This window comes from Procambarus clarkii, chromosome 86 (genome assembly GCF_040958095.1).
Source record: "Procambarus clarkii isolate CNS0578487 chromosome 86, FALCON_Pclarkii_2.0, whole genome shotgun sequence".
NCBI lineage: Eukaryota > Metazoa > Arthropoda > Malacostraca > Decapoda > Cambaridae > Procambarus > Procambarus clarkii.
In genome coordinates, this window is record NC_091235.1 from 8,087,768 (window position 1) to 8,110,088 (window position 22,321).

Genomic DNA, 22,321 nt, shown 5'->3' on the forward strand with positions numbered 1-22,321 from the left:
TGGCCAGTTACTGACTACAGGAACCTTATTAAGCTTAAAAGGCTTTCTTTCCCCATCAATGGGAAATTGTATCAGTGGAATTCATATTCATCGTTGTAAGGAATTCATATTACTTGCCCACTTTTTTTAGTTATATAGTAGTAATTATTGTAGTAACATTATTTTTTATATAGTTACTAAAATTGTTAAATTTACTGTATTTTAAAATTTGCAGCCGAGCCAGGAGATTCTGGAAGGTATGGTGTTATTGCATCCAATCCCGCTGGTCGTGCCGAGTCTTTGGCTGATGTCATGGTAACTCAGCTAATTCTTGATAAGGCTCCTCCCACACACAGAATGCTGTTCACAGATGTAACTGATGAAGCTAAGGTATGTGACTGGTCATGGTGTTTAACAAATTTACTTCGTACTTATCTCAAAGTATTGACAATTTGGTATGGACATGGCAGCGATTTAGACAATGAGCATTGGACAGTATCTATTATAGTTTTGAGTGTAAATCCTCAGTCAATTTTGCTGCCACTGATGCAGTTCTATGTAAGCAAAACCTTTTTAATTTTTGTATTGTCTTTGCTTCCAAAGCTCCATCATGTGTGCAAGACAGTTGGGAGGTATTGTCCCCCCTTTCCCCTTTTGAGTTTTTATTAAGTTACTTTTGAGGAACATAATGAACAGTACTCATTGCAAGTCTTGCCATGTACTGCCTGGTTTAACTATAAGACTACAGTCAATGTACATACAGTATGGTGATGGATAATCTTTTACTCACTTCACTCAATGCATAACTTTCTCACATAGTGCAAGCTGTATGAATAAATTCTGGAATTATTACACAAAAAGCATAAATGTTACAAATAAATTCACATAATACTGGAAATAAAATGAATGAAGGTATAATACAGTATATACAAATTTGATGTATCACGAACCACGAAAAATTCTTGGTGTAGACATTTGTTACAAATTCTTAATGTGTAGATAACTTGCATAATTCATTCTTATAAGAGAAAACGAGTTAAATGTGATTTGCTAAACAATCAAGATAAAAGGTAACAAAGAATGCCTTTGAATTTCAATACAATTAAAGACAATATGGATTACTTGAAAAATCAAGACCAGAAGATATAAATACTCCATAAAGTATCGAGTACAGTATAGTAAGTAATTATCAAAAGAAGGCGCCAAGCCGGGGAATGAATACTATATAACGAAATACACTTCTCTGAGCTGGTCATTCAGTCATTTTCCTATGCAAGCTCTGCTTCCCCAGAGTCTAAGCACAAATCCAGCCTGGATCACCGTGACCTGTCAACTCCAATGGAGTGGGGGTCTTCGCACGAGCATCACTGCAGAACCATTCGGAAAGAGAGAATAGAAATTTCCCACAATATGCTAACCCCCACTTGGCTCAAAACAATGTCAATTCATGCAGAGTAGATGTTTAGCTGTTGGTATCAAGCACGTGAATGAGGCAGGCAGGTAGATTGACCCCTTGGATGACCTGAGCTGCCATTTGGTGGTTTGCTTGCATACTAGCATATGGTTTATTGGCACGAGGCAAATTATTATTACCTTTGTTTATGTCTTCACTCTTAAATCAAGAAAAAAATTGTTTCCATCTGTAATTTCTGGGTAGTTTTACTCATGTATGAGGTTGATCTCAGATCTGCATGTTTCCCTCATCTCTATGAGTACACCAGATTCCGGTCCTGGTGATCTGTAGGCCAGAGCAAGTCCAGAAACTTAGTCGTTTTGTGGTCTTCTCTGGGATACTGAAACAATGCACTGGGAAGCTGCTGAGGGTCAACCCAGGAAGATGTAATATTGAAAATAAATAACTAATGAATGGTTTCACAATGTGTGTGAGAAAAGTGATAATCAGGCACACACACACACACACATCCACTGCTTTGCATATATCATATAAATTCTTGAAAGCAAAAACAGATGACATGAAAGTAAAATGATGGCAAAGGATGAGGGACAGTTAATGTTTTATGATAAGTATAAAAGACAATTATTCTAACCTCCCATTGATTTATCATTGTAAATATTGAATAGACTTCTGATGAAACTTGTTGGACAGAATTGTGAAAGTGGAGGAGTGCTTGAAGCACAGTACAGGAAGTATGGGGCTGAGAAGATGTTTTGTAAATCACATCATATCCAGTATTTATATAAAGAACTATGACTGAAAATGTTGTGGTTAATGTAGTCATCATTACTATATTTCAAAAGAAAATGCTTTGTAAACAAGATATATGGATGAAGTAATATATTTTATAAATAATATTAGACACATGGATGAACAATCGCTGCAGGTGATAATGAATACAAGAAATAGTCATAGGCATGATAGCAGAAGAGTCAGATTTACAGGCGTTAGGAAATGCGTGAATCGGTGTGGCATGCAAAAACATTGTTCCATTATAATCTTGCCTGTTGCCAACTGCACAAGATAAGAAGTAGTGTTAGTGATGTGTTAATGTGTTTATTACTTAGAATGCTTTATTTACAATTTTAATTACACTTTAAACTGCTATTATGAGATGCTGGAAATTGATGATCCTCTTGGTACACTCTTTACTAGCAAGCCAGAGTTTTCTAACCCAGTTAGTAAGATGCCTTGATTAATCTTGCATTTTCATAATCTTTAACATTTGGTTTCCAAGATTGTATTGGCAATAAGAATATAAAAATGGGAGATGACATACAAGTTTGTGATCTGCAGTTTCTTTATTATAAGAGGCAATTTTCTGCAGGGTTTGAGCATTTTTTGTAATACTAATGCTATTACTCACAGTGACAGACAATGTATTTCTACATTTGTAAGCTTAAAAAATCAGCCATTTTAGTGATTATTTATGGAAAAAGCATTAAATAATACAAAATAATACAAGATGCTTATTTATGGAATAAGCAATGATGGCATACGATTGCAATTATTATCATGTATAAGGGTTTGAAACTACTGGAATATTGTGATGCTGGCCATTTTGTGTGATTACTAGTTTAGTTGTTGAAATTTTATAGGTTTAGGAGCTTCATTGTTATCTACTAAAGCATCAAAGTTTGTAATACAATATCAGGCAACTAGTCTTTTAATCCAGCAAAATTTTATAGTGTCGATTGTCACACAGTGTTATCTATAGCATTAAACAAATATTTCTTGATGTTTGTACCATCTCCTTAGAACATATCCAATAGCTGACAATGAATTTATTTTCAATACTGTATTGTGTTTTTATAAGAATGTGTAAAGATAGAGGCTCTTTATCAACAGTTTTCTATGTATGCACTGTTCTATCAGAGAGAGAGAGAGAGAGACTATTGTATAGAATGTCTTTCCAAGTTGTTATACAGTATTTGGTTCCTTCCTATGGTAGGATGTGTTGTCATATGATCAGGATCATATACAGTCAAGCAGGACGGCATGCTGCCACTGGCATCACTGGGAAGGTTTATGTATAGTCTCTTCAGGGTCATTAAAGGTGCTAGGGAATCATGAGAAAAATAAAATCCAGCCCAGAATGCCCAATCAAGGTACATTCAAGTACAAATTTGAATTCCTTCAGATCCCTCCCTTGCCATTCCTAGTGACTGCCAAATGAGTGCTCTCAGAAACTAGTTTAACTTTCAGGCCACCTAGTTGTGGAAGCTAATGCTTTTCACAATGTTAAGATTATATGTGACAAAGAGCTTTAACATCAAGAAAACTGAAATAAAACACACTAGGAACAACATCATAGCTGTATGCAGAATACGAAAGGTTAAACCTCAATCTATCGTAGTCACTGTTAGTTTTACTTGAGGGCTACAGTTAAACAGCATCCAGTGGTAGCACCATGCACACATCAAGGATTCCTGACCTGGACTGATTCATAGGCCCCGGACTGTGTATCATGTCACTTAGCAGGTGGGGACCAAAATTCAGTTGTTTGAGGTTTTTATTTTGTAAAATTTAGTTTGCATTTGTATACAATATTACAAGTCATTATGTGTCCCTGATATTTTATCGGCCTGTTTTTTTCAGTTTAGTGCTAGTGATGCACAACAGTGGCTTACTTCCTTAAGTAGAGTATATGACTTCATGGGTTTTAGAATCTTGTTCAGGGAGGTTGATGTTTATTGCTGTGAACAGGATACCTTTGGCCATTTCATCACCCCTGTGTTTGCAGTATTGGTTGTTGATCCCTCATGCTTAGATACTCAGGCTCCATTTTTATGAAGGGGGCTGACCAGTGGCTTCCAGAAGCTAGTTTGCCGAGATACTTCCTCCCTCTCGAGTCGCATCAGCTTTAGGGGTCTTTTATAGCCTATTGGGAACCAGAGCCTAAACCTAGCCCCGCATAGACACAGGGAGTAGGAATTGTTATGATAACCCTCACTGAGAAAACATCCAGAAGAAAGTAGAACAATACAGGCAACTGCAATATTCAAGGAAAACAAAGCAATGAATAGCCAAATGACCCCACAAACAATTCACTCGGAAATTTGATCAAACTCCTTCTAGTTATGACTGGCCATCAACAGGCAGCAAGACCATTGGAAGCTCGTAGCTTCCACACCATCTTTGCCTCAGTCCTGTTGCTGATTTCTATGAATGCAGACCTCCCCGAGTCGCTGGCTTTGGCAGGTCCCAGTTTTTTCCTAGGTGTGGGCCTTCCTTTCGACTATCCTGTGGGGAGGGGCCATTTGCTTTTTATATTGTTCCCAATTTTGACATTTTCTACAAGAGCATGTGTTTTAAGCTTCACATGTTGCGTGGACCTAGTCATTTCTTCGCCATGAGCTGCACGTGTTTATGGCACCCTTTCCTGAAGCGCTTGTTTTAGCATTCTTTCTGCCCTAACAGTGACATCTCTAGTGGATTTGGTAATTTACCCCTGGGAGGCCATACTAATATGTAGGGTGCCTTGTCTTGGATAGTGCAAGACTCTTCAATTCTTCTATGAGGAGGAGTTGGGGGCCTGTAATGAAATGCCTCTTTCTGGTAGGGCCTTAGTGACTCAAATTCCCTCCTTCCCTCTCCAACCAGGTGTGTTGGTTCGTGGTTTTTCAGCTCTGGACTGAGGCCAAGATGGTGTGGAAACTAGGAGCTCCCAGTGTTGTTGCCACCTGTTGATAGCTGGCCATAACTAAGGGGTTCGACTTATTTTCTGAATGACTTATATGTGGAGCCATTTAGTTGCACAGTTCTTCAATTTCTTTGAACCTTGTAGTTACCTATAGTGTTTCACTTATTTTATGAATGCTTTCTTAGTGAAGGTGATCATAACAGTCCCTATTTTAGCTATTTTCAAACAATACTGATTATTAACAACTTGTATAACTGCTGATATCTTCCAGGTATAAACTTGTACAAAAACATGTATAAACAAAATTGTAGTCTATTTATTTAGTTAAAATTATCCTGCTGAGCTGTTGCAATTTCTGCTGTTCCATCTGACATATAACTATTGTCATTCTTTTTTATTTTTTCCTTTTTCAGTCCAATTCATTCTTTTGATCTCAATTAGTTTGTCTTTTTTTTAAGTGTTTTCCACATCTTGCCCAAAAAGCTGTGCGTACCAGTGGCTTTAGACATAGTATGTACTAGCTCTATCTAGAAATCCAACATTCGGTTTGAAACTCATTTTGTATGTACAGTATGTACTTTTACCTGAATGAACTTTATTATTATTATTATTATTATTATTATTATTTGTTTATTTTTTATTTATATATACAAGAGTTCTTACATTTTTGTAAAGCCACTAGCACGCGTAGCATTTCTGGCAGTCCTTAATCCTAATTGTTCCCTGGAATACGATCTGCCAAATCATTTACCAACCAGGTACCCATTCACTGCTGGGTCAACAGAGGCTACAGTTAAGGATTGGCGCCCAGTCAGTCCTCCCTGGCCAGGATACGAACCCAGGCCAATGCGCTCGCAAAGCACCAAGCGAGTGCTTTACCACTGCACCACAGAGACTGCTTAATTATGTGTAATAAGGTTATATTGGCACTTTTGCACAATATTGTCATATCAAATTCCATGTGCAATAGTCATATTAGCATCTAGGCACAATAGGGGTCACATTGGCATACACATCCAGTAGGGCCTCACTGATGTACTGTATACTCTCGACTATCTCTAACAGTTTTGGTTGAATTTATTATAGAGTATGTACAGTAGTTAATTGCAGATTTTGTCATGCTTGTATAAGAGATCATAGAATGATATGGAGAACTAGAGCTAAAGAATATATGCCCAAAATAGAATAGATTTATAGAATAGATAGATTTAGAATAGATATATGCCCGAAATAGAAATAGGATAGAACTGCCCGAAACGCTGCACGTGCTAGTGGCTTTACAAGACTGTAATTACCATATTTGTATCCTCACATTCCTTATGTACATTCTTGTATATGCATAAATAAAATAAAATAAAATAAAATATGCTACTCTATTATGTTTAGTTGCTGTAGTATTAGTGTGTCTGCAAGAGAATATATTAAAAGAAAATATATATAAATTTATTACTGCATATAATAGGAAAGTGATACAAGTAATCTTAAAAGTTATGCCAATTCATTTGGGAAATGGTTTGAATGTGAATTGAAATTTATATATTTGTTGATCTAAGTACACTTATATGTGAATTTGTATGTATACATTTTAGTGTATAAAAGTGATAACTCCAGAATAAGCTCCTAGTCTTTGGGTTTCCATCCTTTTTATATTGCACTTGTAGATAAAATGCACATTAATATTTAGTTTAATATCATTCTCACAATTTTATTTTTCAAATTGCACATATTCTCACAGCTACAAAGGGTTTTGCTTTATTAAGTTGTTTGGAAGTTCCAAACATAATTATACTCATACATTTTTGTACATATTTTATGTTTCTTATTTCACTTATGGTGGAGGAACAACTGTTATCTCTCCTTTCTCATCTTCTTGCTGTACAGCGGAATATCGAATCTGTTGAAGAAGGGCATGTGAAAACTATAAAACGAGCTATAGAGGAAGTTGCAGTAGAAGCGCCAGCTTCCACTTCTCCATTAAAGATCCTTAAGGCTCCTCATCCTAAGCCTTATTTTGAATCACCCACTACCACACAGGTCCAACCATCTCCTCCCAGCATTCCACAAACCCCTCCCGAGCCAATGAGTGAAGAGGAACTGGAGATTAAGCGAGCTCCTGGGAAACTGAAAAAGGCATGGCCACCACCACCTTCTGATGATGAAGCAGATCGCATCCCAAAAATTGACACAAGTGTAGAGATAATGTCTCATAATGTGTCTTCCATTATTTCATCATTTTCAGCCTCAAGTGAAGTGCAATCCTATACAATCCCTCCAAAGCAACCCTCAAAACCTAAACCCCCTCCCAAGCTTCCTGAGGAGCCATATATTGAGCTTCAGCCAGAACCAGCACCAGAGTATGGCTATATACCAGTCTCAGAACCCATGGTGGTAGAAGAGCCAGAGTTAGGACAAGAAACTGCCCCTGTAAGCCAACCAGATACATGCATTGTCCCATCATTAGAGCCAGTGCTGGTACCTGAACCAGAACCTGAGTATCATGTTGCCCCATTTCCTAAGCCTACACATGTTGTACTTGAGCCTGAACCTGAGCCTGCATATGTTGCATTTGAGCCTGAACCTACACACATTGCACTTGAGCCTGAGCCTGCACATGTTGCACCATTGCCTGAGCAAAACTTTGAATCTCTTTCTCCTTATGAATCATATAAGGTAAAAGATGTGAAAATAATTGAACGCTTTGAGTCTGGAGCTCAGCTAAGGCAAGAATACAAGAGAGTATCTGCTCCTATCTCGGAGACGTACAAGATTTTATCTCCCGTTCCCGAGGTTGTACCTGAACCTGTCCCAACGCCAGAGCCACCCAGAGTCCCGACGCCAGAGCCACCCAGGGTCCCGACGCCAGAGCCACCCAGGGTCCCGACGCCAGAGCCACCCAGGGTCCCGACGCCAGAGCCACCCAGGGTCCCGACGCCAGAGCCACCCAGGGTCCCGACGCCAGAGCCACCCAGAGTCCCGACGCCAGAGCCACCCAGAATCCCGACGCCAGAGCCACCCAGAATCCCGACGCCAGAGCCACCCAGAATCCCGACGCCAGAGCCACCAAGAATCCCAACGCCAGAGCCACCCAGAATCCCAACGCCAGAGCCACCCAAAATCCCGACACCAGAGCCACCAAGAATCCCAACGCCAGAGCCACCAAGAATCCCAACGCCAGAGCCACCAAGAATCCCAACGCCAGAGCCACCAAGAATCCCAACGCCAGAGCCACCAAGAATCCCAACACCAGAGCCACCCAGAATCCCAACACCAGAGCCACCAAGAATCCCAACACCAGAGCCACCAAGAATCCCAACGCCAGAGCCACCCAAAGTCCCGACACCAGAGCCACCAAGAATCCCAACACCAGAGCCACCCAGAATCCCAACGCCTGTTCCAGTTGTAGAACAAATTACTGAAGAACATATTCCCTCTGATTATGAACCTAAAACAGAAAGAGAGGTTAAAACAGAGTCAAGTATAATAGAAACCAGTTTTTATGAATCAAAAAGATCTTTATCTAAAAGCAGTTTTTCAACAGTTGAGACCAAAGTATTCACAACTGGAGTAACAAGTCCTCCACCTGAGCAGGTTGTTGATTCTATCAACCATGTTACAAGTGTTGAAGATATTATTCTGCAGCCAATTGAACCCAGACAAACAGTCAAGATTTGTGCTGTACCTGAATATATTATTCCTGAATCTAGTGTGGAACCTTTGCCCCCACATGCATCTGACACAGAACCAAGAGATCTAGAATCTTCTACAGAAGATGCTTTGCTGCAGTATTTTGTCCCAGAAAGTGAGCAAGTTATTGAATTCATTCCTTCTCCTCAACCAGTGCCAAATGAGCCAAGTCCAGAACGTGAGGAATTCAATTCAAACATGATATCTCAGATGTCGTCGTCTTCTATAAGCAGAGAAATGAAAACAATGTTTGTCGCTTCGTCAAATGTACAGACAAAAATGTTCTCCCCTGTACTCCCACCAGAAACAGTAGGGCTAACTATGCAAGAGACTAGAAAACTAGAGCGTCAACCTCTTCAACCACTTGTAATGCCAGATTCTAAACACCCTGAGCAAGCAAGTAATGAAGAACCTGTTAAGCCTCCAAAACCTCCAGAGCGTGATGAGGTAAAAGAACAGAAGAAACCAAAAAAGAAACGCGAGTCTGTTATTCAACTTGCAAAACGGCTGGAAGAAACAATTGTTCCAATGTCCCCAGATGAGGTACCAGGTGGTATTAGAATGTTTCCAAGTCCTAAGCAACCTTCCACTCCAGTTCGTGATGTGCCTACCCCAACTCGAGAGACTGAGGATAAAATATTTGGAGACATTAAATCTGAAAAATTCCCTGAACTTGAACCTTTCCCCTTCACTGTGGAAGAAAAGCCAAGGAAAGAACGACCGCGTAGTTTACCTCCTCCTGTGCCACGGAAATTTATTCCTGGTTCCTTTACTGATAGTGAGTATGAGAGCGATATGGAAACTGAGCATAGAATTCAACTTAAGAAAATAAAATTTGAAGTGCAAGAACCATCATCACGTCCAGCTTCCACTGGACAAGATGTTCTTCCTCCGTCAGCTTTTGACACTCCACCAATTTTTGAAGGTGGTATGAGACCCGAAATCCTGAAAAAGGAGGAAGTAGCTAAAAAAGAACCAAAATCTATTACACCGAAGAAAAAGACCAAAATTGTGGAAAAGTTTTTGGCCTCTGCAGGTAAAAGTGCTGAACAAGAGATAGTAAAGCATGTTCCAAAGAAGCCTACAAAGAAGGATACAATACCCCCAACAACAACAGAAGTGTCTGATAAAATTGCACAACCTCAGCTAATAGAACATGTGAAGTCTTCTCCAAAAATACCGGAGTTGACAGATATTGATTTGGAACATGTGAGAGCACCAGGGAAGTTGGTTAAGTCCTGGCCTCCACAACCAGACACACAATCAATGCAGTCAGTACACACTGATAGAGAGTTTGTTACTCAGAAACAGTCATCCTCAGTGTCTTCTTTCTCTGAAACCAAGACTCATACAACTTCTGTGAGTTATGAAACAAAAGAATCACAAATTTTAAAACATTCAGAACAAACTATTATTCCTGTTGTAGCCCATAAACCTGCACCTGTTTATGTCCATAAATCAGAACCTACACCTAGCTACATTCCTCAATCAAAGCCTGCACCAGATTATGTTCTTCAGCCAGAGCCTGCACCAGAATATGTTCTTCAACCAGAGCCTGCACCAGATTATGTTCTTCAACCAGAGCCTGCACCAGATTATGTTCTTCAACCAGCGCCTGCACCAGATTATGTTCTTCAACCAGAGCCTGCACCAGATTATGTTCTTCAACCAGAGCCTGCACCAGATTATGTTCTTCAACCAGAGCCTGCACCAGATTATGTTCTTCAACCAGAGCCTGCACCAGATTATGTTCTTCAACCAGAGCCTGCACCAGATTATGCTCTTCAACCAGAACCTGCTGCTGAATATGTTACAGAACCAGAACCATTCCTTGTATCACCTCTCGAACCTTCAGTTGATCTTGCTCCTGCGTCTGGTTTCAGATCGGTAAGAGCACCCATGCCAAAGAGTTCCAAAATAAAGTCATCTCCTGCGCCACCACCACCATTTGACTTGCCCCCTCCACAAATATTAGCAGATTCAAAATCAAAATCAGTTTTATCTGAAGAAAAACCAATCCCAGTAATCAAAGCTGCACCCAAATCAACAGCCATACATGAGAAGAAACCTATAACTAAACCCACTATCAAACCTGTTAAGAAACCTGAGCCCCCATCTCAGTCTGTTTCAAGGCCCACATGGGTTAGTAAAAAGGTTTCTGCTTGGACTTCGAGTTCTCATGATGTAACTTCAAATGCTGTTTCCACACTGAAAACACGTTCTCAATCTGCAGAACGACCTCGTGTATCAGAGTCGACAACGTTTCCTGCAAGGCCACACGAAGCCCCACCTGCAATATATTGGTCAAGCAATATCACACTTCAAGAAAAAAGAATGTCATGGCCTCAGACAGTTCCTCAAGTGAAAACAGCCACATCTGCTACAATTCATGAATCAAGTTCAGTGACATCTAAACAAGAAATGATTAAAATGTCACAACAGATGTCAAAGACCTCAGTAAAGAAAGAGGTTAAGAAAGAGACAACTGTACAGGGTAGTAAATTGAATACTGGAAAAGCAGTGCCTGAGAGACCTGTAACAGCAGGGCCCAAAAAAATTGTACCTTCTGTGCAGAGACCGGTTCCACCATCTGTTCAAGAACAAAATATTCAATCAAAGAGGGATGTCTTTGTAAAATCATCTGCTCCTTCCAGAGAGAGTTCTGCTGTGCCTCCAATTATACAACTTCCTCCACTAGAACCATTCCCCTTTGAAGTACAAGCAGAGAAGCAGAAGCAGCCTAGAGGAAAGGCACCACCTATGCCTACAAAATTTGTCCCTGGTTCATTCACAGAGAGTGAGTACGAAAGTGATTATGAATCAGTACCAGGAAGTTTTTCCAGATTATATATGAGTGATAGTGAGGCAACAGGTTATAGACCACTGAATATTAAAATGAAGAAGGGGAGAACTAAGAAACCAAAGCAACCTTCCCCACCACCGCCAACATCATTTGGCCCTCCACCACCTTTTGAAGTCAAGCTTATGCCATTAAGTTTGTGTTTCTCAGATGTAGATTCTGATATTCCAACTTCAAGGGAGAGTACGCCTGTTCCCAAGCCAATAATAAGTCACAGTAAACATATAATACAATCGACAAAATCTTTAGCTTCCCAGATAACCCCAGAAAATAAACCCATAAAACAAATGCCAAGATTTATTCAGCAGAAAACTCCTGTTGTGACTCCGGCTCCAGCGCACAAGATTACTCCCATCACTCCAACTAAACCAACCCCAGCTGTTGCCCCCAAAGTGGCGCCTGTACCATTACAGAAAACAGTTACAACACCGAGCATTTTGAAGGAACCACCAGCAATACAGATGACTAAAGGTGTTTCATCAGCATCTTCTGAAATGAGTACTAAGACTGAAATTCAGCATCTAAGTTCAGAGAAGTATGTTCAAATTACAGAAAAGAAAGAAAGAGGAGTAAAGGGTATGAAGAAAATGTTTGAGGGTAGTGGCCCAGCTCCTGTACCACAAGGTGTCATAGCATCCCCACACATTTCAGTCCCATCTACTATTGGGATAAAGCCAACTCCAATGTCACCCATTGGTGTTAAACCCACTCCAGCACCAAGTACTGCACCAGTATCCCAACCAATTGAAGCTCCTGTAAGATATATCCCGGTTACAAATGAAACTGATGGTGCAGAGAAATCTACAAGTTCAAACAACACAAAACCAAAGCCTTCTTCACCAAAATCAAGAAAGAAGATAGATAATCCACAAATGGCAGCTCAAGAATTAGAAGAAAGTGGTTACACTGCAGATACTGAAGGAACTCTCCCTCGTCGCAATGTTAAGACCAGCCAGTCTGCGAGCTCATCTAACTTTAGTTCATTTTCCAAAAGTGAAAGTTTTATGTCTTCATCATTCTCGAAAACTGAAAGTAAAAGCTTCACAAGTTCTGAGTTCGGACAAGTAGAACCTCCATTTCCTTCTAGCTTTGGCATCCCTGCAAGTGGTGGCTTGCCTCATAAAAGTAGCTTCCCCTCAGGCTCCTTTCCCTTCCCTTCCACCCCAGCTTCTTCAGTAGACCAGACCTCGCACTTCTCCAGTTCGTTCAAGTCGTCAGAAAGTAAATCTTCCCAGGTTCGTAAACAATAGTCTATCGGTGCTTTTTGATGCCTTTCGGCAATAGTGTATAGCTTCAGTCGTCAATAGCTGTGTTAGATGTCAATATCACTAATAATGTTTAACCATGGGGCAAATCTTTGTAGCCTTCTGTTTCTTTAACTGTTTTCCTGTTCATAATGGCTTGCATGCACTTTTGCACGATGTCTTAGAACCTGCATATTGGACATACAATGCGCCTTACACCCCACTATTCTGTTCTAATGAAATTTTCTTTCTGGACAGGTTAAAAAACTATGGTCATTTCCCTGCTAAACTGCAATTGATGCAAAACCTGAGATTTTAAGTAAGTTTGTTTTACTCCATCAGTGAAATTGTGTGATTTTCTCCACGTCGGTCATGAGTTCTGGCGGTAACCAATTAATTCACTAAAAATTCTGTGCACACATTACATTTTCGTTTTTACTTTGATTTCTTTAGCACTTTGGGGTACCTTTCTTTCGTTTCCCTTTTCCATCCTATCCATTTATGCTGCTCTTCAGATATGTTTTCATTAAACTGAGTCATGCTATCTGCAGATTCCATTCCTGTAAGTACGACACACAAGTAATTTATATGTTGTACAGTATAGGTGAATGTTGATTCTTCTTATGAATGGCCTTGACAACTTACCCAGATTATGATACAGTCTTGGAAATTGGATTGGGTAAATTTTTTTGTACTAAATTAGTTTTAATGACCTTGGGCAAGTGCTGACCAAGTGAATAACAATTACTCATTCTACTAAAGTTTGAAAATTTAAATTATCAAACTTTGGACATTTTACATAAATTCCAAAGGCCAAATGTATGTGATGTATATTTCAATATTTCAGTTTTGGGTCACTTTCTTTACAGATGTTTACTAGCAGGTCGGAGGAAGTTCACGAAGAAAAGCGGGGTGGTGAAGGCCCAAAGACGACAAAGCCAAAACCGGCACCACCTCCACAGCAAGAAAAGAAACCCAGATTTGAGGAGTTCAGGAAAGAGACAAGAGGGAAGCCAGGAACATCAAGCCCCTACTCAGAAGACACTTATTATGCCATGAAGGATGAAAGTGATGTTGCAACAGATACAGGCAGAACCCAAAAGAAGGTTGAAATTAAGAGTGAAACACATGTAGAATTCATGTCTGATAAAAAAGTTGAGGTGTTTGAAAGCACAAGTATGGATGTTTCTCCGCATCCATCCAAAAAACAGACAATTAAAGTAGAACAGAAAATGGACAGAAAAGCAACTGAGGTACCAAAAATTGAGGCACAGCAAATTTCAAAACCTTTCAAGCCATTAAAAGAAACTAAAAAAACTGTGTCTCAAGATTTAACTATGAAAAAGTCAGACACTACATTCAAAATAGATAAGCATGTTAAAGAAACAACAAAATCAAGTGAAATTAAAAAGTTTGTGGACAAGTCTAAAACAGAAGAAAAATTATTAAATTTTCAGCCAGTTTCCGAGCCCAAAGCAAAGCAAATAAGGTTGCAACCTGAAAAATCTGCAAAGGTCCCAGAAATTCAGCCTCTTAAATCTACAGGACTTGTAAAACAAGCTGTCACTCGGCAAGAGAGAGAGAGAGAAGAGCTTGACTTGAAACCTTTTCCATTCAAAGTTGAACCTGATATGCCCAAGAAGTCAAGAGGAGCCCCACCACCTCAACCAAGCAAGTTTATAAAGGTCGAATTCCACGAAAGTGACTATGACAGTGATTATGAGGGCCGTATTCCACCTAAATGGAAACCATCAGACAGTGATGCTGAAGATCAAAGCTATGGAAGGATCAAAGCACCAATTAGTACACCAAAAATTACTCGCCTTCATGTAAGAGAACCAACCCCTCCTACAGCCTTTGATGAGCCTCCAAAGTTTGAAGGACCGCCAAGGCCAAAAGTTGATTTTCCTGAGTCTGAAACTGAACCTGAGCGAGAGGTTTCACCAGAAATAATTATTCCAGAAAAAATTGAGAAAATAAGAAAACCAGAACCGCCACCAATAGTTCCAAAAGAACCAAAAATTTTTAAATCGCAACCACAGAAAAGAGAGCCTCCTCGAAAAAGATCGCCATCACCAGTTTTGAAGCCTGGATCACCACCCATAGAAGATTATGTGCCACCACGGCCCCAGACAGCACCATTTTCTAATGCCATTGGTGTAGAGTCAACCAAAATCACAAAAATAGCAGATTCTAGTAAACATCACCAGAGATTTTTAACCATGCAACAGACTACACGTGTAATCAAGTTTACTGATGCACGCTCAGCATCTACAACAGTTAGTACAGCAGAAAAAACTCAGGAGTCAAAAGCAAGACCTTTGCCGAGAGAGGAACCTAAACCAAAGCCTCTTCCACCTCTGGAGCCTTTCCCTTTTGCCCCTGAGCCAGAGAAAGCAAAGAAAGAGAGAGGTGCTCCACCACCTAAGCCTAAGAAGTTTCAGAAAGGTGAGTTTACTGAAAGTGATTATGAAAGTGATTATGAAGGTCCCATCAAACCAAAATGGCAGCCAACTGACAGTGATGCAGATGATATAAGCTATAACAAGGTGAAACCATGCCTTCGGTCAGACAGAACACCTTCAAAGGCCAGAGAACGAACACCCACTCCTCCTACAATCTTTGACACTCCTCCGGAAAGTGGAGGGCCATGGAGACCAATTATTAAGCCTTCTGAAATAGTTATTCTAAAGGAGCCCAGCCCTGAAGTTTTCATCCCTAAAGAATTACCCAAGAAAATTGAACCACCAAAGAAAATCACAGTAAAAGTGCCAAAACAAATTTTGAAACCTGTGGAGAGGCCATTGTCTCCTCCTCTCCCATCACCAGGGCCTACTCCAGAAGAAGGTATAATTGTGCAAGAAACTCGGTATGTTGTAGATAAAGTAGATCTCCAGTCAAGAGTAAAACCTCCTGCCCTGAAAGAGATTCAGACATACGAAATTAAGCCCTACACAAAGATAACTGAAAGAACAGAGAAGACTATAACAAACTTGAAATTAGAAGAGGAGCTACGAATAAGGAAAGAAAAGAAAGAAACAAAAAAGACCATTATCACAGAATCTGAACAGGTTCCAGCACACCCTAAACCACCAGCGAAATTTGAACAAACTGTAGAAAATGAAAAGTTTCTGGATCTGGAACCATTCCCATTTGAACCAGATAAAGGCAAACCCAAACGGGATAGGGGACCACCACCTCCAAAGCCTAAAAAGTTTATTAAAGGAGAGTTTAGAGAAAGTGACTATGATAGTGATTATGAGAGTAGAGTTCGGCCCAAGTGGAAACCACCCGAGAGTGATGCAGAAGACCCAGAATATACACCAGTTAGACCACCCCCACCCGCAGAAAAGCATTTTTCCAAGAGCAAGGAACGTACTCCCACACCACCTTCAAAGTTTGAAGTTCCTCCTGCATCAGGAGGACCCTTGCGCCCAACAATTGATCCTCTTGATATTCTTGAAGTGGATGTAAAAGAGCCATCACCTGAAATTATCATACCCAAAGTAAAGGAGAAGCCTATATCAAAAATTTCAAAGATAACACCAAAGGCACCTGCATTAAAACCGAAGGAACCGGAACCATATATATCCAAGATACCTTCTCCTCCTCTACCTGAACCTGGGCCTCGACCAGAAATTGGCTATATTCAAGCTAAAGCTCCCAAAATAGAAGAGAAGGAAGATGTTCATATTAAAATGATAAAGAAAAAGATAGAAGCTAAAAAGGGCTTTCAGATTGATATTGATATTACAGATATATATGACTTTGTTTCTGAATCAGATCATGAGAGAGTTGATACAGAACATAGCCAAACTAAACCATTTCCTCAATTAGTACCATTTCCTTATGAACCTGATCCTAATAGACCTAAACGGCAGCGAGGTCCACCACCACCTCAGCCAAAAAAATTCATGAAAGGAGAATTCAGAGGTAGTGACTATGAGAGTGACTATGAAGCACCAATTGCTCCTAAGTGGGTTCCTCCTGACAGTGAGGGGGAAGAGCATGTTTATCGGCGCGTTGCTCCTCCTGCTGGGGAGATAGGGAAACAGCGAAGTGAATCATCTGGCAGGGACCCTTCACCTCCATCCAAGTTCGACCAGCCACCTCATTTTGAAGGACCACCTCGCCCAGTTATGGACCTCTCGGATCTACCAAGAAGAGAAAGAAGAGAGTCCTTAGAAGAGTATTCTATCCCTAGGTTCCCAAAGGTGGAGTTTAAGCCCTTTGATCTAGAGGAGGATGCTGCTGTTCATCCTCAAGGCACCATCACAACAGACACAGAGACTGAAACAGAATCACATACCAAAGAAAGCATTGACAGAAGATATGTTAAATCAGCTCAAAGTAAGTTTTGCTAAAGAAATATGTATAAAATTTAGTTCATTTTTTATTTTCCATTTTTAAAGTTGTACATTAGACTGGCCCAAGCTTATAGGGATGACAAAAAATATCTACTCACCAAATATCTGACCCTCCCCCTGGTAATTGTGAGGTTTGCTATAAAAACTATGTGTCAATTTTCAGTTCGATTCGGACATTTATTGGTGCCGCCAATCTACCTTGTATGTGGTCAAGTAGTATTCCCAAGCGATCCACGAGGGGAACTACTAAATGCTCATATCTTGGAGAAACCACTTAAAAATATGACCTATATGACCCTAAAAAATACGACCCTAAAAATATGATCAATTTACATTATAGGATAGCATTGTCAAATACTGTATTTACTTAAACAAATCCACAAGGGCCGTGATGAGGATTTGAACCTACGTCCAAGATCATCCCAGACGCTGCCTTAATTGACTGAGCTACGACATGGTCAAAAGAGTTGAAATCAGAAGTTGTACCTAACTTACTTGGATCCTGCAACCTCTCCGAGATACAAACCAGGGTTTTACACAACTCCCCCATGCACTCGAGCTAGTGCATTTGATGATCTCGGACGTAGGTTCGAATCCTCGTCACGGCCCTTGTGGATTTGTTCATTTGATACATCAAACTATTGTGATTTCTGTGTGTATTGTATTTACTTGTCTGTTGGCACCAATAAATATGTATGAATATTTCTGAAACTTTGCATATATTATATTTAATATACCCCACAAGTTCTAAGGGGTGAGACTGTAGCCTTTGAAATTTTTTTTCTTTGGGCCAGCATATTGTACATACTACAGATTTATAGTATAAAGTGCAAATAATTTGTCTTAAATACTTAAATGAACTTTCTGAACTATCACTATCAATTAGTCCCCTAAGGTAAGTATTCACTCCATCACAAGACCATGATCATGTACACTCTGACAGGACAACTTATGGGTAATAGCATCACAAGGAACTTTTGGGAAGTCCGTGCAGGGTCATTAACAGTGCTAGGAAGTCCCTGCAGGGTCATTAACAGTGCTAGGAAGTCCCTGCAGGGTCATTAACAGTGTTAGGAAGTTCCTGCAGGGTCATTAACAGTGCTAGGAAGTCCCTGCGGGGTCATTAACAGTGCTAGGAAGTCCCTGCAGGGTCATTAACAGTGCTAGGAAGTCCCTGCAGGGTCATTAACAGTGCTAGGAAGTCCCTGCAGGGTCATTAACAGTGCTAGGAAGTCCCTGCAGGGTCATTAACAGTGCTAGGAAGTCCCTACAGGGTCATTAACAGTTTTAGGAAGTTCCTGCAGGGTCATTAACAGTGCTAGGAAGTCCCTGCAGGGTCATTAACAGTGCTAGGAAGTTCCTGCAGGGTCATTAACAGTGTTAGGAAGTTCCTGCAGGGTCATTAACAGTGTTAGGAAGTTCCTGCAGGGTCATTAACAGTGTTAAGGAATAAACAGTGTTCATTTCATCATTAAGTGATGATGTGGGCACGAGCTGCTTGGCTGTGCTGTGAGCTCATTCTTCATGTGCTACCCATGGTTGCTGTATTAGTCCTAAGGTCCCCTCACATCCAGGAGGGGTGCCCATGATTTTTTTCCCTCCCAAGATGGCGCTTGTTTATTGGAGATCTGAGGAAACAGATGCGAGCTCCGTGTACCTGCAGGAATTTTTAATCTTGGTCTAGACCTAAAATCAACCCTGGTTGACATGCACACCCCCAATGAAACAATGCTGGTTGATATGCTCAGTTGAAGAGTTAATGACCCTGTGAGGACATTTCAGAATTTCCCTGTGGCACCAATGCAAGAATGTTGACCTACTTGACTAGGCTACATTATCATGATCTTAAGACAGTAGATTGTTACCTTATAAATCTGCTCGAAAGGGCAATTTTCACATTTATTAAAACTTTATTTATGTTGAATGTGTATATCTTTTTTTCAGAAACAGTAAGTCACCAGTTTGAGGACATGACTCAGACATTCCGTCATAAAGCACAAAAATTTGCTGAGCAGTTAGTGACAGAGGTATTTGCTGCCAGGGAGGGCTCAGTGCCAGCTGAGCCAGCAGGTGAACCCCCATCACTACCTGAGGAGTTGAGGACCCATTCTCTCTCACCAGACTCCACTGCAGTGCCTTCATCTACCACAGCTGCTCATGAGGCTTTGTCTCCGTCTCTTCAGGAACCTCAGGCATACAGAGATGAATCCAGGGTCTCGGAATTTGGTGAGTACTGATTAAATTTCAACATTAGTACAAAGGATATATACAGAAGCTCTATTTTTTTGGCTAATAATTTGATTATTGTAGCCTGCAAGATTTTTTTTTTTAGGTTGATACATTCACAATGTCTCAACTGAATTAGATGTTTTTAATTTATGCCTTTAGCTAATGTAATGTAGTTCATAGTTCTGGGAATTTGTAGCAGCTCCTTTGCAGCAATTTCTAAATATGAGTACCATCAGTTTTTATATTTCTCTGATTAGTTACAGAAAGTACAGTAGTTTTGTTTTAAACCACTGTCTATATATTTATACATGTATATTTCAAAAGTTATACATAATGAACACCATCTCTGACACAGATACAACATGTTAGTGAAAAAACTAAATAAATAAAGTGAGAAAATTTGAAAATAAATCAATAAAGTTATTCCCATGCGGCAACTCTCCTAAGTTTTACGTAAAAAAACACAAATTCTCCAGGCCACTACAGCTAAACTATAAGAGGTGGACATTTTTACTTTGATTTTTGTGATTCCTGGGTGCTAATTAACCCTACCAAAAGGAAAAATACTGTTTCTGTTGGGGAGCCCATTTGGCCTCTTGAAGCTATCTGAACTGATATAGTGCTTTATTAGTTTGGGGGCATCAGTCACAGGAGTCTTTTGCCTACCAGGGACCATTAGCCAGAACCTGACCTCCTCTCCGAGACGCGCTGGGAGCAATGGCCTATGAGCATTTAACATTTGTAGTAGGTCATAATTTCCGTTGACCAGGGAAGGACCCAGAAAGGTAGTCAAATCAGAACATACCACTGTCTTGTTAACCTGTGCAATCTACATCCTAAAAGATCCAAATAACTCCCCTCCCCTAGAAAGAAACCAAACAACCAACACTTCATGCAACAAGCACTCCCACTCGTTAGTGCTACCTACGCCCAAGGGGGAGAGGGAGCTGGTAGCCCACTACCCCAGGTCTTGAACTGATGTGCTAGCAGTTGGATTGGTCATCTCTGACCTCGAGTTCCTGTTCTGGATTTTTGCCATCTGTGACTGTTCCCACTGTTTGTGTGGTGTGGTGGCCAGGTGTCTTAGAGTACAGGTGCTGCATGTGCCTAGGGTGACCTTCCCTAGGTGCTCCGAAAGTACTGTCATTACGTGTCATGGTTATCTTCGCTAGGGGTGTGTGTGTTTGCGGGTTTTGGTTATTCTTTTCTGTTAATTTTTGCCTTGTGTGGATGGAGGAGGTTTGCCTAGCTTCTTATTAGGCTAACCTTGGTTGTGTGGTGGTCGTCTTCTGTTGCCCCGAAGGTTTCACAGCTGCTATTCGGGGTCAGTTTGCCTGCTAACTGACAGGGTTCTTCTGGCTTAGCTGCCCAGGTGCCTGGGCTTCTCATAGGGCTTAGTCACTTTACAGGCTCTGGAAAACCCCTGTGGTACCATGGATACTTCTTCCGAAGGTTGTTCGTCGCCCCTATCTCAGGGAGACAATCATCCGTACTGCCTCCGTCATGCTACGTGTTGGGCTGGGGACACCTATGACCCGGAGTCTTGTGGGATTTGTTTGTCGCTTGTACTTCAATTTACTCATTCCTTGTCTGTTGATCTCAAGGATCAAGTGGTAGCTGCGTTGCATACTCGATTCTCCTTAATGCAACGAGCCAGGTTGGTTGCCCAGTTGGAGGCCCTGGAGCTGCTTCACTTGGGTTTTAGGGACCAGGATTTGGGGGTGTTGGCCACTTCAACCTTGGTTCCTTCCGCGCCCCTGCTACCTTCGAAAGTGGGTATGATTCACCCTGTTCCTTCCTCCCCCTGCTTCTTCCTCCCCTGCTTCCGGCTCCCAAACGTCTGAAGGTTTCGAAGTAAGGACAGGATTTATCTCTGGATGAGGCTTGGGTGGCTTCAGGGACTGCACCTTCCAATTCAGGCACGGTGGTGGTTAAGCCTCTTTTTCCCACTGGGGCTTCTGGGGCGATCCAGCATACTCCCTACCTGGAAGCCTTTCCCCTGAACTCTGCATTTTCTTCAGGGGTGGTGGGCATTGATGAGAGCTCTGCCTTGAGGCCTTTGTCGTGGGTTCCCGGGGCTCACGGGGAGTCCACTTGGAGCTCTTCACTCCTTTTGACCCTGCTTGGGGCCTTATGCCCTTTGGGTGGGGGTTGTTGCTGCAGAGAAGGGGGTTTTTGTCCCCTCCTTCCCTTGATGAATTTGTATTATCGTATTTACCGGCGTGACTTATGCACCCTTGTGTCGGACGCATCCATCTTTTGCTTGGACGTTTCGTACTGTGGAAATTTTATATATATATATATACAGTATATATATATTTTCGTGTGTTTCATCATACTTGATTGCTCGTTATTTTAATCTAGTTTTGGCACCCCCGCTCAGATCAGCAGTTTCGTTGTTTATGTTTTTGGCAAGAATTTTGCCATATAGGTTGTGATGTTTTGCGTTGCCGGGACTGGCCGCCAGGGCAGCACACTTGCTCATGGCGCACCTCCCCTCCGTTGTGGTTTGTCATCCACTCCTTGCATATGTCTCCCAGGCTGTTGAAAGTTTATCATCCCTTTCCCAATTTTTGGGTCTTTTTCATTCCGTTAATGAACCAGTGTTCTTACCGGTAACTAAGTCATTCCCTTATATATGATATGTCTCAGGTGTGGGTTATGTCTACTATTAAATGGGTGGGGAGGTACGTGACTTGGTGTGAGCTTCCCTCATAACTGCCGATGTGTCGTCAGTAGTTTTGGTAAGTTTGTAATCATCTAGTTGTGCTTGCGGGGATTGCACTTTGGATCTTTCGGCCCGCCTCTCATTCGTCGTTCTACTGGTGTACACATTCGTGAGATCCTCGAGCTCTTTCA

At 41.0% G+C, this 22,321-nt stretch overlaps 1 protein-coding gene across 18 annotated transcripts in view; it reads left to right on the forward strand.

Moving 5' to 3' along the window:
- sls (sallimus) overlaps nt 1-22,321 on the forward strand; it is a 601,134-nt gene that overhangs the window by 241,332 nt on the left and 337,481 nt on the right. For all 18 annotated transcript variants that reach the window (XM_069317090.1, XM_069317072.1, XM_069317078.1 and 15 more), the window contains 4 exons: nt 215-369; nt 6,960-12,857; nt 13,736-17,216; nt 19,178-19,459. In XM_069317090.1, the coding sequence (XP_069173191.1) occupies nt 215-369; nt 6,960-12,857; nt 13,736-17,216; nt 19,178-19,459 (9,816 nt within the window). The remainder of the gene's footprint in view (nt 1-214; nt 370-6,959; nt 12,858-13,735; nt 17,217-19,177; nt 19,460-22,321) is intronic.